General features: G+C 41.4%; 1 protein-coding gene across 5 annotated transcripts in view; it reads left to right on the plus strand.

The window, feature by feature from the left end:
- astn1 (astrotactin 1) overlaps positions 1 to 20,295 on the plus strand; it is a 246,924-nt gene that overhangs the window by 79,219 nt on the left and 147,410 nt on the right. The window contains exons 3-5 of one of the 5 annotated variants that reach the window (XM_017718431.2): positions 2,501 to 2,894; positions 3,910 to 4,059; positions 16,210 to 16,359. In XM_017718431.2, coding sequence (XP_017573920.1) covers positions 2,501 to 2,894; positions 3,910 to 4,059; positions 16,210 to 16,359 — 694 coding nt within the window. The remainder of the gene's footprint in view (positions 1 to 2,500; positions 2,895 to 3,909; positions 4,060 to 16,209; positions 16,360 to 20,295) is intronic. The other 4 variants (XM_037545364.1, XM_017718434.2, XM_037545381.1 and 1 more) reach the window with 4 other exon arrangements.

A 20,295-nucleotide genomic window follows, 5' to 3' on the forward strand; every position in this document is an offset into this window, starting at 1 on the left:
TTGCCAAAATGGAGATTGAAAAGAAAAACCCACCTTTTATCGACAAATTATGTGAGGATCTGCCTTCCAAATTTCTGTTTCTTTTAATTGTTGTTTACCAGCTGTTGTAAACTCCATTACCAATTTATCTGCAAGTAGCTCATATCAGCCAGTAATATCAGCATGTCAGTTTATTGGTCAGGCTGTAGTACAAACTACTCTGCGTTCGATTCATGAAACTTTTGTACTATATCGAAGCGAGCAGAGATTCGAGTGCTAATGACTAATCTGCTTCAGTGCGTGAAATCAAGCTCCTGTCTAACAGTATCATGAAGCATGCCCTAATTCATGCTGATGTTTCGGTAGGGAGCCAACAAAATAGCAATATTCAGTGGCTTATGAGACAATTGCTGTACTCTGAAGTGGAGTTTGAGGTCAAGCAGTAAGTTCACCACTCTCCCTACTGATCAGACTTTATAGTGTTAATATTACAACTGGAAAGAATAAAATGTGGCATTAAGAAAACCCAGTCTTTTAAGACAGCAGAATGATTTGACTGTGAAGTTTGATTATTTTCCTAAAATAACAAACACTGCATTATTGCAGTGTATGAGATGCTTTTGCACTAACTTTGTATTGTATTGTTTATTTTTTGAGCAATGTCAGTAGTGTAAAAGAAAATCACAGTGTAATCAGTGTTTTGAAATGGAATAGTTGGAGCATTTGCTTATACCTATGTCCATCTAATATAAGTCCATATATTGATTTATATTTTAATGAGGTTGATTTTTTTTAGTTTTGGTTAGTTAATCATGCATTTGCTTCAGGTTATTAAATTATTCCATTGACATTTACAAACACTCATACAATTTGACTGGTTCCAGAAATGAGTTTAATTGTACAGATATGGCAAAGGTGAAATTGATGAATAACAAATCTGTGGAATTTGTGTATGCTCCTTTTTCAAACGATTTGACCATATGCAACTTTGATGAATAAGAGCTAAAGGGGTGCACAGCAAGTATGACTGTATTTAGTCCAGCCAAAATAATCATTCAGCGAGAGATGTGATATGAATTACTAGGGGAATCTGATATATGCACAGTGGAAATAAAACCTTGTCCCTTTGTCATTGTAATAATGGAAAAAGAGCAGTCAATGTGTTTCATGGCTCCTCTTGTGCTGCATGTCATTTGATTTACTAATTTGCAGCAGAATATCATGGCATTCCACTGTGGTGCAGACAACTAACCCAACAGATCATTAAAGTTGTTAACAAATTTGACACCCATGCCTTCGATCTTTGCTTTAGCTAACTGGATTACAGGCTCTCATACTGCTGGCCTCTGGTGTTTTGTTTGGCTTTAATAGTGGTCCTTCATAAAGCGCTGTCCTGTCTGCTCTAATTTTAAATCTCCTGTAACTCCTGTGTATAGCGTTACCTAATTTTCTCCACCATAAAGTTGTAAGCTGCTCGTTTGACTAATGCAAAGTGACAGATCTGAGGGAAATCAAATTACATAAAATTGATTAGCTGCTGACTCTGGGGCTATATATGGCCCCAGTGTTTGTATGGTTTTCATCACATAGCTTTTGTAGTATACTGCTGCATGCAATATCTCTTTCTTAAGGTCTGGCAGAGAAATCATTTAAATGTACTTTTCGGCAATCTACTGATCTGCTGTTTAATGTGTAAACAAGACTGATTTACTGAAAATCTTGGTTGGAGATCACAGAATTAATTTTTTCATCTTTTTAAATTTTTACATTTTAAACTTAATTTGCCATGGTTGTATAAATGATTTTGTTGTGAAAGAAGATTCCTTTTATTGTGACCATTGGGAAGCCTCTAAAATGTTAGAAGAGCCCATATTGCTTCATGTCCTTATTGTTACCCTTTTATTTTGTGTTTTCAGGGATGGGAAAAAGTGTGGCTTGTGACAGCTTAAACCACCCTATCACAAAATCCCTTTATTCTTTAACAAAGAGAAAAACCAATCACCACCCCCCATCCCTGCTCATCATTTCCTCCCTCTGCTTTGTAATTGATAATATATTTAAATTTATATTGTGCACAAACAGAAAACTGATGTAATGACTTTGAAAGTGCTGAGGAATTTTAATCAATACAAAACATTAGGGCAGTTTCATGACTTTCTACTGTGCATGCAAATGCAACATGAGTGACCTATATTAGTGTGTCATTTGTTATCGTCCTTGACTATGCAGAGTAGACAAACAGCTTATGCAAATTGTGTGTACTACTGCTGTCCTCACCCAGTGTGAAAGAGAGGAGATTAAGGCGTTTCTCTGTGAGACTTGGCTATCTGTCGTCATTTGAATTGTGATTCTGCATACTTTTCAACATGGTGCCCCTAATTGCTGTCTTCCCCCAGTTGGAAGTGTCATTGGATTTCTGTTTATGAAATCATCTGGGGATTTCATCAGTCTGTTAGCTAATCCTTGTTTAGCCTATTCCTCTTTCTCTCATTTTTAAAATTTCCCTCTCTTTTCTCTCCAGGGTGGTATGATCGCTCTGCTGCTCTCTATCCTGTGCCTAGTGCTGATCCTGTACACGCGCCGACGCTGGTGCAAGCGGCGGCGTGTGCCTCAGCCCCAGAAGAGCGCAAGTGCTGAGGCAGCCAACGAGATCCACTACATTCCCTCCGTGCTGATGGGTGGACAGGCACGTGAGAGCCTGCGTAACTCGCGTGGTCAGGGCCACAACTCCAGCGGCACGCTCAGCATCCGAGAGACACCCATCCTAGATGGCTATGAGTATGACATCACTGACCTGCGACACCACCTGCAGCGTGAGTGCATGAATGGTGGTGAGGATTTCGCCAGCCAGGTGACACGAACGCTTGACTCACTGCAGGGCTGCAATGACAAGACCAACATAGACCTCACCCCTGGTATGTGCCTTTTCATATGGTCTTGTACAGTTTACAGCTTCCTATGAGTGCTTTTGGGAAGAGCTATAAACCCCCACGGTAGAACAGCATACACTCGGCACTTCTCTTAATCTGGACAAAGGCAGTCTCCTCAATGGTGTTATTATTCTCCCTATTTAATGAATTCCAAGTCTACTTTTGGGTGTTCTCCTTGTTTCTAAGGCATTCCCCTGAAAGTCAGTGACAGGGAAATTTTCTAGAAAAAAAGAAAGTGCCCATGAAGTTGCAATTAAAAGCACATCTCCGATATTAGAGAGTTATACTACATCTACTTAAGATATGTCACTAATACCTCTAAAATAAATTATCCATGACATTGTGCAGGACTGCCAAGAGCCCAACTGAAATGTCATTAAAGCAATAAGAGTCAAATGACATGGGTTAGTGGCAGAGAGGCTGTCCAGGTTCATTGGATACAAGACATTGGAAATGGTGGCCCTGATTAAATGCGAAATGATGTTGATGTTTGCCTGGAAGAGCAGGGTGCTATAAATAGTCCCACAACGCTGTGTTGGAGAGGAATAATTTCATGCTGCCACACTAATTTGGATAATACAATTTAAAGAAAAAAAATACCTACAGTGTCAGTTGTCTTTGTTGTGCAAGTTGCTCATTACTGAGGGACGGGTCTATACAGCGCTTGGCAATGTTGTGTAATGGAGAGTGGCAGAATGTCATATCTTCTGAGTCACTGGTTTGTGAAGGCACTTGGTTGTTTCACATTTAGCCAGCCCCACAAAACCTCCCAAACACTAGTTAAAAGAACTCTTCTGAAAGGACATGTCTTTATGTAGAGTGTATGTGGCTGGGTATTTTTCTCTCTCTCTCTCTCTCTCTCTCTCTCTCTCTCTCTCTCTCTCTCTCTCTCTCTCTCTCTCTCTTTCTGTCTCTCTCTCTCTCTCTCTCTCTCTCTTTCTGTCTCTCTCTCTCTCTCTCTCTCTCTCTCTCTGCCTAATATTAACCTTTTCACCATCAGGGAATGACAATACAAAACTGTCCCTAATGAGCAAGTACAAGGATAACATCATAGCTACCAGTCCTGTTGACAGCAATCACCAGCAAAACACGCTCCTCCCACACACCACCTCCACGAACCAGCGCAAGCGTCTGTCCAGCAAAACGCGCGGTGAGTGGTCGGACATCTGCATTAATGCACCCATACCCTGCCATGCCCAATTTATGAAAATGTATTGCTCATTTAAATCCATCCTCTGTCTCATTTGTATAGTCTATGTGGTGCACTTTGTCTTTCATTTTTATTTGTGTTTAGCTCTTGTCCATTTGTCCATACATACCAAATAGTTTTTTATTAGTTTCTCTGGTTTGTTTTTGGAAACAATTTAGGTATGTGTATTGTCCTTTGTTCTCTCTTTCTCCCTCTCTTTATATCCTTCTTTGTTGTGGGTGTGGATGTGTGGTAGACATTTAAGTAAATGAGATCGGTCAAAATATATTCTGTTGTTCTGTTGTTATTTAACCCTATCACAGATTCCAACAACTTAGTTATCCATTTTGGCTAGATGTTAACTGTACACAAATACATATATACCTCTAAGCAAGTGCTTCTCAAAAGTGCTCTAGCCCTTGATTACATGGGTCAGGTGGTGGGTCTGGAGAAGAACACAAATGCAACTCTCAGTCTTTGGACAACTGGGTCGATGACCTCAGATTTACACGTTGTATTTGATTAAAGGTGCCACTTTCTGATATTGGTTTTTGATAACCCAACATTAGGTGCAGTCCAATAGTTGTGCTCTTTTTCAAAGTAATCTACTTTTCCAGGCCAGTGCAATTATCCTATTCTCCCTAAACTTCTCCTTGGTTACTTTCATATATTGAACTTTAGTCTTGGCTGTTCACCTTAAAAGTTCAAAAGGAAATTCATAGTAGGAGATTGAATTATACAAAATGAGAAACTAAACAAAAAGTAAACACCAAATACAGATAAATTACATTATTCTTTTTCCTGAACAAATATAATGGCTTTTGAAACTGAAATGGTTATGGATCTTTTTCAGGGTGTAGCATGATAAATGCTGTTTACTCATTATTTTCCATGACATAGTATGTGTGTAGCCCATTCTCTGAGCTCTCCACGGGCGAGTTTTTGTAATTTAACGTGCTTTCCGTTTCCTGATCTTTAAAGATGTTCTTTGACAGGTGCTGAGCTGCTACATTTCCTACTAGATGGTAAATCACCATAGTGTCCCATTTTGTCTAACTTGTTTATCTGTGAAAACCAGAAGAGGTAGCAGAATTAAAGAATATTGCCTATTTCATTGTTTTGTTTTCCTGTAATTTGTAACAAAAGAGCTTTGTTCCTCATGTTTCTTCTTGCTATAATTATCTGTGTGCAATACTCTGTGCAAAGATCGAACTAACTAAGTGATCTGCTCAATCTGGGGGTGTGTGTACTACAACTGTTCTTTTTAAGGCTTCTGTCAGTATAATTTGAATAGATTATGTGAGACTGTGTTTGCTTCAGAGTTGTGCAGGTCAGAGCCATCAGCAGAAGTGTCCCAGCTGCGCTTCCTTTAGATCATCATTCCAGTGACATTATGACATTACAATTTCAGAGGCCTTCTGATGATTGGGTTTCAGTACCCAGCCTGGCAGAACAAAATAACTTTTAGTTATGTCGCACGCGCTCACCTACGCTGCATGCTGAGAGCTCATCGGCAATGGGTGTTGAATATTTAAACAAGCTCATCTTTTATTCCTCTCCATGGAGCACTGCACCTTTTGGCCCCTGCCTAATTGCGGAGGCTGGCAAGCACTCCTCACCTGTTCCGTGAGATTTGTGACTAATTCCTTTGAAGGTGCTTCTTTTGTTCTCCTTTTGTTAGCCAGGTGGAAAGACAGATCGGAGCATTCACTGGTGTCATCTGGAAACGACATGCATGCATCTGAAGGCTTAGACACCATCCGTTGCACTCTCTTTTGTTCAACCTTTCTTTTCATGATAACCTTAAAGTTCAGTGCTCGGGGAAGTGAGATTTTCTGTTGTTTTTTGCAATTAGTCGTTCTGAGAGAAAGCTGAACTGTAAAATCTCTTTGACAGTGGCAAGATTCAAAAATGTAGCTTTTGATACAGCCCAAGCAACATATTTACTTTAAACCCAGCCGGTTGAAGTGCGCCATTATATAGGCAATAGTGCAGTTGATAAAGAAGAGGCTTATTAAGCCTGATTTGCCACAAGTTTACTGTGGTTTTCTGTTGCCCTCCAAGCCTGAAGAATTCAGTGTGTTACTCTGAAAAGAAACTGTTTTTAAGACTTGCTTTTGTAGTGCTTTTATTTTTTAAAGGCATCTCTGTATTGACGTCCTTGACCATATACTTAACTTTTTTCATCTGTTTTTGACCTGACTGATTTGATATGAACTCATTTACTTCATACTTACCATAAGCAATACGATCAATCAGTTCTGTACAAGCAGACCTGTAGTAGTGTATTGTTTTGAAATGATGTATGTGACAGTAGGTAACATCAGTAATATAAGGCAAAGAGTAATACATAGAACCTTTCATAGCTGTCAAATAAAAAACTACCCCCTGCTCCCATTCACCATGCAAATTAATCCCCTAAATGGCCATAACCCACAGGCAAGCACAAAGTTTTATTAGACACTTGTATAATAATAAGCCTTAGTAAGTAAAAATTTTGGAATTTTAAGGGGTTCCAACCAGAAATTGCTGAAGCGCTGTCATGGCCATTCCATGACTAATTGAAAGCTTCATGACAGAAACATGAGAAATACACTGTACATTTTAGTAGGAGAATTGTTATTGCAAAAACTGTTGTTGTAACACTGCTCTTCCAGCTGCAGTGATTGATGGAATTTTAAAGTATTTCTTTTTCACCTGTCTTTTCCTGTGTAGACTCAAAGAATTGTCAGCCACCTGTAGTCTTCTGCTTTCATCGAGACAGCAAAGCCTGTGAGAGGAAGGACCTTTATTTTCACGTTTTAGTGATTTTGTTTGCACACAGTGCTTTTTTCCCTCTTTTCCTATTACAGCATAGAATGTGTCTGGAGTGAAAAACAAGCAGGCATTATTTGCCATTATGCTTGCCTTGATGCATCACACTTTCCCCATGTCTCAAATAGCATTACAATACTGGAGAATATTACCTCTATATTAGAATATCAATCCTGGCTTTGAACCCAACACAGACACAGGTTTTTCTTTTGAAACAGAAAGCTGCATTAGAGCAAAAAAAATATGAAATTGTTGAAACATTCACCCATTCCACTGTGAGACATTGTAATCTATAAGCCATCGCTATCTTACACCTTTGTTTCAGGCATTGCATAATGGAATTAGTTTTTTTTTCCCAAGTTCTGTGCACAGTAAATAGAGTCTTTGGTGCCTAATGATGGAGCATCTGAAGAGGCATGCAGTTATTATGGCAGTGGTATTGTGTACTTGGTACCTACTGAGATGAGATAGGAGCCACATGAAAAAAAAAGAATTTGTATTTTTTTGGGCTGGCACTTGTGCAAGTAGTGACCCATGATATATGTTTGTGATATACTGTATATTTGTAAATGGGTAAATGTTATACCTTTCCATGTTTTTTCATTTTAGATGTAGTGTTCAGGTAATATATGTGAGAATCATTGTGTTAAAGCAGATGTAAATGTTGTATCCTCATGTGTGCAAAGTTATGTCAGATATTTGGGTATTTATTTATTTATTTATTTATTGACTGACTGATTGATTGATTGGTCCATAATACATTTGGGTGTAACATGCTGTGAATGATCTTTTTTTTTTTCTCCATGATGTTTGTAGGCAGTTTGGCACTTTCACCTTTCTGTCAATACCTGTATCACTCACTATATCACTGTCATTTGATATTTCATGTATCTGGTGATTCCACAGTTGTGTGCTTGTGTACTTAGCAAGAGTGTTGATCTAGGGTCAGTTTTCACTGTTTTTGGCTAATGAATTCAACTATTAGCATTGGGATTGGGGGCTAGTTTTGTGTCCCAATATGGCCCAATCATAGTGTACCATCAGTTGAAACCAGGCTTTATCTTTGAGAAAAGAGGGGGCGTTTTTAATGGAAATATGTATTTGCTTTAAGCAAACCAATGAAACCACTGCAATGCTTAGCAATGCAATACTAGATCATTTCTCCTGCTCTGAGACACTGTGCAACAATCCATGTTCTAGCAACCCTAGCAATTTCTATGGTGTCCACCAGGGTTCAGTTTTTGGACCGCTCTTATTTACTTTATACATGGTTCCTCTTGGCCAAATAATACAAGACTATGGGATTATTTGGTCCTCTTCCCAAACAATTATAGTGCCATTGACTCACTTTGTAAGTGCCTTCAGCACATCACTAACTGAATGAGACAAAACCATAAAATCTAAATTTTATAACCTTGGTGTACTAATAGACTCAGATCTCAGTTTTAACAATCATGTCTAATAAGTCAGTAAATTTGCATTTTATCACCTCAGAAACATCAAAAATATTAAAGATTTTCAGAGTAAACCCTTTATTTGTAGCAGGATTATTTACTGTAATGGCCTCCCTCTACTGTAAAGTACATTCCCAATAAACACAATCAAATAGGTTCAGCTGATTCAAACTGCAACGGCCAAAGTCTCACTAGGAGTAAAAGAAGGGAACACATCACCTACATTCTTAAATCCTTAAACTGGCTATCAGTAAGTTGCAGAATAGAGTTTAAGGTACTATTACTAGTCTATAAATCACTTAATGGTACAGGACCAGCATATTTGTCTGATAGGCAGCAGCAATATATGCTGTGCAGAACACGCAGATCATTAGGAACTAGCAAGTTAGTCCTGCTGAAGATGAAGAGTAAACGGAGAAGCAGCATTTACCTACTACACTGCTCTTAAATGGAACCAGTTGACAGAGAGCATTAGAAGAGTGGACACTGGACACTTTTAAATCCAGAATAAGAACCTTCCTATTTGAGCCACATTCAGCTCAGTTTACAACAGTTAGCCCTACTGCATTTCTGTAATGGCACTTAATTATTCTAATTTCTTTGTTTTTAATTATAATGATTTTAATATTTTAAAATCTGTTGTTTTAATTATGTTCTAATCATGTTTCTAATTTCTATTCTCTTTTACTTTGTTACCTTTTGGATTATAATTTGAATTGTCTTTGTATTTCATCATTTGTAAAGCACTTTGAATGACCACAGTGTATGAAAGGTACTATATTAATGAACTTACCTTGCTTTGACTTAAACCAAGAAGAAATATAAGGCAGTCCTGTGCATGGAGTGCACTGTCATACACATACGCATTCTGAGAGATCTAACAGATTAGTCTACAGCTCAAACACACAGAAAACCACACAGTAGATTAAACAAGCCAGTATCTCATCTCACATGGAATATTTAATAGATTTATGAAATACGTTTGAGTAAACAAAAAAGAGGCTGCTGTATAAGGCTGAACATTAAATGAAGAACTCTCTTCCTGCTCTGCCAATTGAGTATTAGATTGTTTTTTTTTTTTGTTTTGTTTTTTTTTTTAACCCTTTTACTTTAGTAAAGAAGAGCTGTAACGGTTTTCCATTTACATGTCTTAATGGTCCTGTTGTTCTGGGGGGTTTGTAGCTCTTCCTATTTATTCAGCATATTAATCTATAGGCAAAGAAGAATAAACAAACTGATTGCTAATTAGACTAAACCAGCTGCCGTGTCACCCAATCATTCTGGTTCAGTCCCAGGCACTAGTGTGTGTGTGTTGTTGTATATGTTTAAAAAAAAGTGTTATTTTCTTTGACCTTGTTTTTTTTTATTTTTTTTTATTTATTTTTTTTATTTCAGCCTATTGTGGGAACCCAGGAATTAATTGGCTGTTCTATTGGTTACTCTTCCACACAGCGTTTTATATTAAAAATATTAAAAACAACTATTGATAAATTTGGAATTTCAATGTTCTCTGTACAAGGTCAAGTGAAAATTAGATTTTTCTGTCTTATCTGTTTAACACATTAAATAATTTCATGCCAATTACTTTGGAGTCCAGGCTCCTTTGTAAAAGCGTGCTTTTAATGCATAGACTAAGAAATGTCTCCAGTCCTGCTCTCCTACTGCAAAGTTTAGCTTCAGTGCTAATCTGAACACTCATTCAAACTAATCATAGCATTTGAATGCTAGAGCAAATTAACATGGCTTTTTTGATGATGCTCCAATTTTTTAGCTAAGTTTCTAATTTCTAATTTCTAAGCTAAAATTCAGGACAGAGCATTTTTTAAATTTACCTTTGTACCATTTAATAAATTACTTTATTTAGGTTTTATTTATGGTTTTATGTTAAGCTGTAAGTCCTTTTAATATTGAACAGTCTATTCTTTCAGTTAGCAGTCAAAAAAACTGATTCAGGAAAGCAAAGGAAACCATTATTTAACCAATATTTCATTTCCTTGTCACTGTTTCTAAGGTGTTACTTTCACCTTTCACATTTTTAGTTGTTGGACTGTGTATTGGGAGAAAAATCGACAACAGCATAACATTTTGGTCAAAATTTGGCACTTTCCTACAGACAAGCCCTGCTCATCAGGTTTTGGGCTCTTGCCTGCCTACCTGTTTTCGGGGGTTGGTGGTTTTGTTACGATATTACATTAAGTTAAAGAAGGCCTGTGAAGGACAACGATAGCAGCATAATGACCACAGTGTTGGCACATCACCACTATGAGTGCATATTTATTTCTCCAATCAAGACAAAGCAGTAGCAAGATTATGCACACATTAAAGAGAACACAGATTAACATAAACCCAACGAGTGCATTTCCATATAAAGCGTGCATGTTCTTCACAAGTAAAATAGTAACCCCACCTCGCACAAGACGCAGCAGATGGCACGCAAATCTGAAGCGAACGCGTTAATGTTTATAGTAGTACTTCCGCAGCTGCAGTTTTCTTTGTGATATCTGATATGATATGATAAGATATTATATATGATAGAGTTCTCATACATGCCTGTTGAGGCAAACCTGCTCTGCAAATCTCGTTATTTTTGAACGAAGCATTGTGCATGCCGTGAGCGCCAAGATGCAATTATGCACCGCAGTCGTGCCACTTAAGGCCTCAGCATACTTCTTGTGAAGAAGGCGTTTACCTGGCTTCAGCGAACAGCCTGATGCAATTGCAGTAAAAATGAACAACTGCAGATGTTACTCAGAGGCTTTATTTGCCATGTTATGCACATGGCAGCTAAAAAATGGGACAACCCTTCAAGAACCGGATACGTCATCAGTTCGTCAGCGATACGCCAGCGATTTGTACGTGAACAGATGAGACAAGGTTTTCCGGTCATTTCCAATATGCCGCCTCCAGCTGTGGTGATCTCACTTGTGTGTCACATGACAGGACGGGTGAATCATATTTAAAATACAGTTGTGATCAAATTTATTCAACCCCCAATGCTGTGAAGGGTTTTATGGAATTCAGTGCACATTTGTAATTGCGTTCATAATTAAATCTTACAAGGACTTGTTAAAGAACTAAATAGAACTAAAGTAGCATCAATTGTTTTTGTCATAAAGTATTAAATGGCCTTTTTATGATTTCTTCATTGACACAATTATTCAACCCCTTTACGACTACCACTCTTAAGAACAGAGGTTCATTCCAGTGTTTTCAATCAGGTATTAGAACCACCTGTGGATGTCAACGAGCAGCAATCAAGCATAGTAAGCACCAATTAGGCAGATTTAAAAGGACTGTGATACTCAGCTCCTTCTAGACATCTACTGGTGTGTTTACAAGCATGGTGAAGGCAAGAGAATGGTCCCAGAAGACACGAGAAGAGGTTATTTCTCTTCACCAGAATTGCAATGGATATAAGAAGATTGCGAAGTTGTTAAATATTCCAAGAGACACTATCGGAAGTATCATTCGCAAGTTCAAGTTAAAGGGCACAGTGGAAACGCTACCTGGTCGTGGCAGAAAGAAGATCCTGACCGCGACTGCTGTGCACTACCTGAAGCGTAATGTGGAGAAAAATCCCCGCGTGACTGCTAAGGAACTGAAAAAAGACCTGTCAGATGTGGGCACCAAAGTTTCAGCTCAGACAATAAGGCACACACTGCATAACGAAGACCTCCATGCCAGAACTCCCAGGCGCACCCCCTTGCTGACTCCAAAGAACAAGAAAAGTCGACTGCAGTATGCCAAAAGTAATGTGGACAAGCCACAAAGTTTTGGGACAGTATACTGTGGTCAGATGAAACTAAATTAGAACTGTTTGGGCCAATGGACCAGCGCTATGTTTGGAGGAGGAAGAACCAGGCTTATGAACAAAAGAACACCTTGCCTACTGTGAAGCATGGCGGGGGGTCAATTATGCTTTGGGGCTGTTTTGCTTCTAATGGTACAGGAAAGCTTCAACGTGTGCAGGGTGCCATGAATTCTCTTCAGTACCAGGAGATCTTGGAGGAAAATGTGATGGAGTCAGTCACAAACCTGCGGCTTGGGAGACGTTGGACCTTCCAACAGGACAATGATCCGAAGCACACATCCAAGTCCACTAGAGCATGGTTGAGGATGAAAGGCTGGAACATTCTAGAGTGGCCATCGCAGTCACCAGACTTAAATCCAATTGAGAACTTCTGGTGGGACCTAAAGAAGGCAGTTGCAGCACGCAAGCCTAAGAATGTGACTGAACTGGCGGCTTTTGCCCATGAAGAATGGGCTAAGATACCCATAGGTCACTGCAAGACACTTGTGTCAAGCTATGTTTCACGCTTGAAAGATGTCATAACTGGAAAAGGATGTTGTACTAAAAAATTATGTCACTAAGGGGTTGAATAAAACTGATAATGATGTGAGCACAGAAAAGACATTTGTGGTTATTTCATCATAAATGTTATGTTATATTTGTCTAATTTATAAGTGCCTCTTTGATATAATTGTAAATAAGATGACTGAAATGATCAAAATCAATGTCAAACTGGCCAAAACACTTTATTTCAGTGGGGGTTGAATAAATTTGATCACAACTGTAGCCTGGAAAAAATAACCAGGACGTGTTTTACTGCTTTGTCTCCATACTATAGCAACAAAGATATATCACACTGACGTTTGCCATTTATCCGAAGGAGACTGAAATGCAGGGCGCTCGTGATTCATTCACAACTTCAGTTTTATGCATCAATCAATCAATCAGTCACTGAATAAAAAAAAGAGCACAAACAAAAAACTACATAACTTCATTAACAGATACTAGCACTGCTCTGTAGGCAACCCTGCTAGTCTGCAATTACAGCAGAGGGGAAAGTTCAGCTCCTCACTGCTTTAATACATTTATAGCATCATACGCCTTCAAAGAGGGGGATGACAATTGTTTGATATCGCCACCAAGAATTCTTCTGTGATATGAGGCTGAACTTAACTTTCTAAGTGCCAGCTTCATCATCGAATTTTCCTGTTGCACCTTAAATGGTGCAGCAACCTCAGGTACCACAACATGACTGCCGTGGCATTTAAGGTAGAACGGGAAATTTCGCCAGGTAGCAACTGAGACATCAGCGAATTACTAGCGATTTTTATGCGTGTTATGCAGGAAATGACCATAAAACCCTATTGCAATGGTTCTTACAACACAACGGCTTTTTAACAGAGAAAATACATCTATGTGTCTCTTTGGTCACTTGTGCAGCCATCTTACTGATGATTTGCAGGGCATTCTGAGAATTTTCTCATAACACTCTGTTTGTAATGAGCCTCTGAAAAATCTCCATTTGAAGGGCCAAATAGTGCTAACACTTCACCCTACACCTCCATCTCAACAACAATCGGGACAACTACCCCTAGATGTGAACTACAACCCCAATTCCAATGAATTTGGGACGTTGTGTAAAACATGAATAAAAACAGAATACAATGATTTGCAAATCCTTTTCAACCTATATTCAATTGATTACACTACAAATACAAGATATTTAATGTTCAAATGGATTAACTTTATTGTTTTTTGCAAATATTCACTCATTTTGAATTTGATGCCTGCAACACGTTCCAAAGAAGTTGGGACAGGGGCAACAAAAGACTGGGAAAGTTGAGGAATGCTCAAAAAACACCTGTTTGGAACATTCCACAGGTGAACAGGTTAATTGAAAACAGGTGAGTGTCATGATTGGGTATAAAGGGAGCATCCCTGAAAGGGTCAGTCGTTCACAAGCAAGGATGGGCGAGGTTCACCACTTTGTGAACAACTGTGTGAGCAAATAGTCCAACAGTTTAAGAACAATGTTTCTCAATGTGCAATTGCAAGGAATTTATGGATTTCATCATCTACAGTTCATAATATCATCAAAAGATTCAGAGAATCTGGAGAAATCTCTGCAAGTAAGCAGGAAGGCAGAAAACCAACATTGAATGCCTGTGACCTTCCATCCCTCAGGCAGCACTGCATTAAAAGCCAACATCATTCTGTAACAGATATTATCACATGGGCTCAGGAACACTTCAGAAAACCATTGTCAGTGAACACCAGATATAAACACCCAGAAATGCTGCCGGCTTCTCTGGGCCCGAGCTCATCTCAGATGGACTGACGCAAAGTGGAAAAGTGTCCTGTGGTCTGATGAGTCCACATTTCAAGTTGTTTTTGGAAATCATGGACGCCGTGTCCTCTGGGCCAAAGAGGAAAAGGACTGTCTGTATTGTTATCAGCGTAAAGATCAAAGGCCAGCATCTCTGATGGTATGGGGTGTTAGTGCCCATGGCATGGGTAACTTGCACATCTGTGAAGGCACCATTAATGCTGAAAGGTACATACAGGTTTTGGAGCAACATATGCTGCCATCCAAGCAACGTCTTTTTCAGGGACGTCCCTGTTTATTTCAGCAAGACAATGCCAATCCACATTCTGCACGTGTTACAACAGCGTGGCTTCGTAGTAAAAGAGTGCGGGTACTAGACTGGCCTGCCTGCAGTCCAGACCTGTCTCCCATTGAAAATGTGTGGCACATTATGAAGCGCAAAATACGACAACGGAGCCCCCGGACTGTTGAGCAACTGAAGTTGTACATTAAGCAAGAATGGGAAAGAATTCCACCTACAAAGCTTCAACAATTAGTGTCCTCAGTTCCTAAACGCTTATTGAGTGTTGTTAAAAGGAAAGGTGATGTAACACAGTGGTAAACATGCCCCTGTCCCAACTTCTTTGGAACGTGTTGCAGGCATCAAATTCAAAATGAGTGAATATTTGCAAAAAATGTATCTGTTTGAACATTAAATATCTTGTCTTTGTAGTGTATTCAATTGAATATAGGTTAAAAAGGATTTGCAAATCATCGTATTCTGTTTTTATTTATGTTTTACACAACATCCCAACTTCAATGGAATTGGGGTTGTAGCAAAACGGAGGGGTAGGGCTAAGTGTTAGGGGCAAGGGGTGAAATGGGATTGGGCCAAAGATGGGTGACTTTAAGGAGCTTAGTTTTGCAAAAAGTATGCTAAGCGCTTTGGCAGACACACCAATATTTCACTGTTAAACATGCATTTGTTAAATAAATTTTGAATACTTCCAAAATGTAAGATGTAAATGTAAGTCTGTTATTCAGGAAGCACCAAAACATATAGGCTATCTTTTATATTCTTTTTTTGGTTTACAAGAGGAAGAAGCTGTAGTTGGCTTTCTACTTGGTTTTCGAGTAGTTTTCCTCATCATAAAACGTCATAGTGTCACTTGCGTTAGTGGAGCAACCGCGATGGGCAAAACAAAGCAAAAAGCATGTGAGCTTGTAAACTCACTAAGGTGTTTTTGGCTTCGTGCAACCCTTTGAGAAGTTAGTTTGAAGCATGATGAGGCCTTTACAATGCATCATGTATAGACATAGCTTAACGTGTTTGCTTCAGTTTTGCGCACCATCTGTGACACTGCTCGCTTCTGGTGTAGACAACTTTATTAGTTATAATGGAAGCATTTTGTTTTTTTTTCTGTTCACTTGAACAGGGCACAGTAGTTCTCCTGCTGTGCTGTTAGTAAAGTTCCCACTGCGAGTGAAAATAGGTGTTTACTTTTTCTCATAATTGCCTGTGGGGGGGGGGCCCTAGTGGCGCCCATAAAAATGTGCCCATTGGATGATCTAGACCAGCCTGTAGGAGCTAAGCCCTTGTAAAAGTGGGAGCAGGGCTGGAGATGCCTAGCCTAGGGTGAAAGGTTTGTGTTTTTATTGTTTTTTTTTTTGTTTGTTTTGTTTGTTTTGTTTTTTCTTTTTTTGTTGTTTTTTTTGGTTGATGGTGGGTTTCTGTGTGAATTTCGCAGCGGGTTCAGCTTTCCTGAACCCGGACGGGGATTCGGGCACTGAGGCAGACAGTGAGCCGCAGCTCACCTTCTACACCGACCCCAACCGCAGCCGCCGGCGTAGCCGAGGTATGAGAAATGGTAACGTCAACCCAGCGTGGGGCTCTGGGGGTAAGGAGGACTTCCACACCATCCGTCGCATGATTCCCCACCGGCTCTGCCGCACCTGCCTGCGTCCATGCCCTCTGTGTGTTGAGTGTGTGAAGTGTGTATGTGTGAGAGACTTTGTTCTTTGAGCAAAGCAGTAGTTGTGATTTAGTTTGGTGCACAACTACATTATCAGTTTATCGTTATTAATAACAAGGCATGTGCCATGATGGATGGACTGTATGCATTTGTTTGCGAGATTCTCCATTTATAAGTGGATGTGGTTAAGTGGCATTGCAATGTACGTGTTTTTTCTCACCTCCTAACCGCTCCTCACATAAGCCCTTGAATGCCACTTTTGCTGCTTTTGCTGTATGTGCAGTGTCCTTTCCCTGGCATCCTCAGCTCAAATTTTGAGCGGGTGTCAAAACAGGCCCAAGTGGAAAGAGCAGGACGTGCAGAGTGCCTGACGTATGTTTGACAGAACGGCATAATTGGGAGGAGATCAAATTTGTTGCAACTCTCGATGGATGTTGAAGATCGGCAAATGGTTGGACACTAACGGCAGCATCAGCAGCAGCAGCCTGCCCCAACAGGGAAAAGCCCAGTCTGATCAGCAAGCTACCAAGCAAACGGCAAGCTGCCACTGTCAAAGCAGCTAGCAGCCACTCACATCTAACTTTTAACAGTGCCACTGCCACCGTCCAATTACCAACTCCCTAAACCCCATGTATGTCAAAAACGGCATGACTGAGTTATGCGACAACACCTCTAATTGGACTTAATAAGAGACATGGTGGTCTGTTTTGCATACTCTTTTTGTCATTTTGTCACACACAAACTGCTAATTTGCTCCCGCTGACATGCTTAATTTGATAGAAGTGTTGGTGTATAAGATGTTTATTTTTGTCATGTGTTGAGGTGTGTGGGGTAAACTGTAATTGCTTGAGAGAAATTATTTTTTTCTGTGTAGACATTTTTGAATGACACAACACACACCAAGCTCCCAAAAAGCCAGTTTTTCTCTTGAATGGCAGTTTGCCTTTTAAACTGTGTGGCTTGTGTTTCTGGAGTATAAAAAGCAGGTCACAATGTCAATTCTCAGATGCCATTTCTGAGAGACTAGAGAGCAAAACACTTTTGCTCTTTTTTTTTTCTTTTACTTTTTTTTATTTGGTACAGCACTTTAAATATAGTCACTGTCAAGGTAGTGAATTTTCAAATTCCAGTCATTGTGAAATTTAAATTGTCTTTTTATAAATCATTGTTACACTTTCTTCCTGCACAGAATTTGTTTACATTCTGAAGACAGTGATGTTTGTATTTGCCAGTGTGTTATTACTATCAAGGAAAACATCCATCCATCCATCCATCCATTATCTTCCGCTTCTCCGGGGTTCGGGTCGTGGGGGCAGCATCCTAAGCAATGAAGCCCAGACCTCTCTTTCCCCAGCCACTTCCACCAGCTCTCCAAGGGGGATTCCGAGGCGCTCCCAGGCCAGCTGGGTGATATAGTCGCGCCAGCGTGTCCTGGGTCTTCCCCGGGGTCTCCTCCCAGGTGGACTCGCCTGTGACACCTCCCGAGGGAGGCGTCCAGGAGGCATCCTAACCAGATGCCCGAACCACCTCAGCTGGCTCCTCTCGACGTGAAGAAGCAGCGGCCCTACTCCGAGTCCCTCCCGGATGACTGAACTTCTCACCCTATCTCTAAGGGAGAGTCCAGACGCCCTGCGGAGGAAACTCATTTCGGCCGCTTGTATTCGCGATCTTATTCTTTCGGTCATTACCCAAAGCTCATGACCATAGGTGAGGGTGGGAACATAGATCGACCGGTAAATCGAGAGCCTTGCCTTATGGCTCAGCTCTTTCTTTACCACAACAGACCGGTAAAGAGCCCGCATCACTGCTGACCCAGCACCAATCCGCCTGTCAATCTCCCGCTCCCTTGTACCATCACTCGTGAACAAGACCCCGAGATACTTGAACTCCTCCACTTGAGGCAAGAGCCTATCCCCGACCCAGAGAGGGCTCTCCACCCTTTTCCGCCTGAGAACCATGGTCTCGGATTTAGAGGTACTGATTCTCATCCCAGCCGCTTCACACTCGGCTGCAAACCGATCCAGCGAAAGCTGAAGTTCGCGGCCTGATGTCCCCAATAGGACCACATCATCTGCAAACAGCAGCGATGTGACCCTGAGGTCACCAAACCGGACACCCTCCATCCCTTGACTGCGCCTAGAAATTCTATCCATAAAAATTATGAATAGAATCGGTGACAAAGGGCAGCCCTGACGGAGTCCAACTCTCACTGGGAAAGAGTCTGACTTACTGCCGGCTATGCGAACCAAACTCCAGCTTTGTTTGTACAGGGCCTGAATGGCTCGTAGCAAAGAGCCATGTACCCCGTACTCCCGAAGCACCTCCCACAGAATACCCCGGGGAACACAGTCGAATGCCTTCTCCAGATCCACAAAGCACATGTGGACTGGTTGGGCAAACTCCCATGAACCCTCCAGAATCCTGGAGAGGGTGAAGAGTTGGACCAGTGTTCCACGACCAGGGCGGAACCCGCACTGTTCCTCCTGGATCCGAGGTTCGACTATAAGCCGGACTCTCTTCTCCAGTACCCCTGCATAGACCTTGCCAGGGAGGCTGAGGAGTGTGATTCCCCTGTAGTTGGAACACACCCTCCGGTCCCCTTTTTTAAAAAGAGGCACCACCACCCCAGTCTGCCAATCCAGTGGCACCGCCCCCGATGTCCACGCAATGTTGAAAAGGCGTGTCAGCCAAGACAGCCCCACAACATCCAGAGCCTTGAGGAACTCAGGGCGGATCTCATCCACCCCTGGAGCCTTGCCACCAAGGAGCTTCTTAACTACCTTAGCCTCAGTAATGGACAAGCCTATTCCCATGTCCCCAGACTCAGCCTCCTCACTGGAGAACGTGTCGGTGGGATTGAGAAGGTCCTCAAAATATTCCTTCCACCGCCCAATGACGTCTTCAGTCGAAGTCAGCAGCACACCATCTCCACTATATACAGTGCTAGTGGCACACTGCTTTCCCCTTCTGAGTCGCCTGATGGTTTGCCAGAATCTTTTCGGAGCCGACTTAAAGTCACTTTCCAAGGCCTCACCAAACTCCTCCCATACACGGGTTTTTGCCTTGGCGACAACTGAAGCCGCAGATCGCTTGGCCTGTCGATACCTGCCAGCTGCCTCTGGTGTCCCACAGGCCAACCATGCCCGGTAGGACTCCTTCTTCAGCTTGATGGCATCTCTCACCTGGGGTGTCCACCACCGGGTTCGAGGATTACCGCCCCGACAGGCACCAACTACCTTACGGCCACAGCTACAGTCAGCCGCTTCAGCAATGGAGGAACGGAACATGGCCCATTCTGAGTCAATGTCCCCCACCTCACCCGATATCTGGTCAAAGTTCTGACGGAGGTGTGAGTTGAAGATCAATCTGACAGGTTCTTCTGCTAGACGTTCCCAGCAAACCCTCACTATACGTTTGGGCTTGCCTGGTCTGACCGGCATCTTCCCCCACCACCTGATCCAACTCACCACCAGGTGGTGATCAGTTGACAGCTCAGCTCCTCTCTTTACCCGAGTGTCCAAAACACATGGCTGCAAGTCCGATGACACGACTACAAAGTCAATCATTGAACTGCGGCCTAGGGTGTCCTGGTGCCATGTGCACTTATGGACATCCTTGTGTTCGAACATGGTGTTCGTGATGGACAAACTGTGGTTTGCGCAGAAGTCCAAAAACTGAACACCACTCGGGTTCAGATCAGAGAGGCCATTCCTCCCAATCACACCCCTCCAGGTCTCACTGTCATTGCCCACGTGAGCGTTGAAGTCCCCCAGTAGGACAATAGAGTCTCCAGGAGGAGCACTTTCAAGCACCCTTCCCAAGGACTCTAAGAAGGCTGGGTACTCTGAACTGCTGTTCGGT

Source organism: Pygocentrus nattereri, chromosome 2, assembly GCF_015220715.1.
Source record: "Pygocentrus nattereri isolate fPygNat1 chromosome 2, fPygNat1.pri, whole genome shotgun sequence".
In the NCBI taxonomy this organism is placed as follows: Eukaryota; Metazoa; Chordata; class Actinopteri; order Characiformes; family Serrasalmidae; genus Pygocentrus; species Pygocentrus nattereri.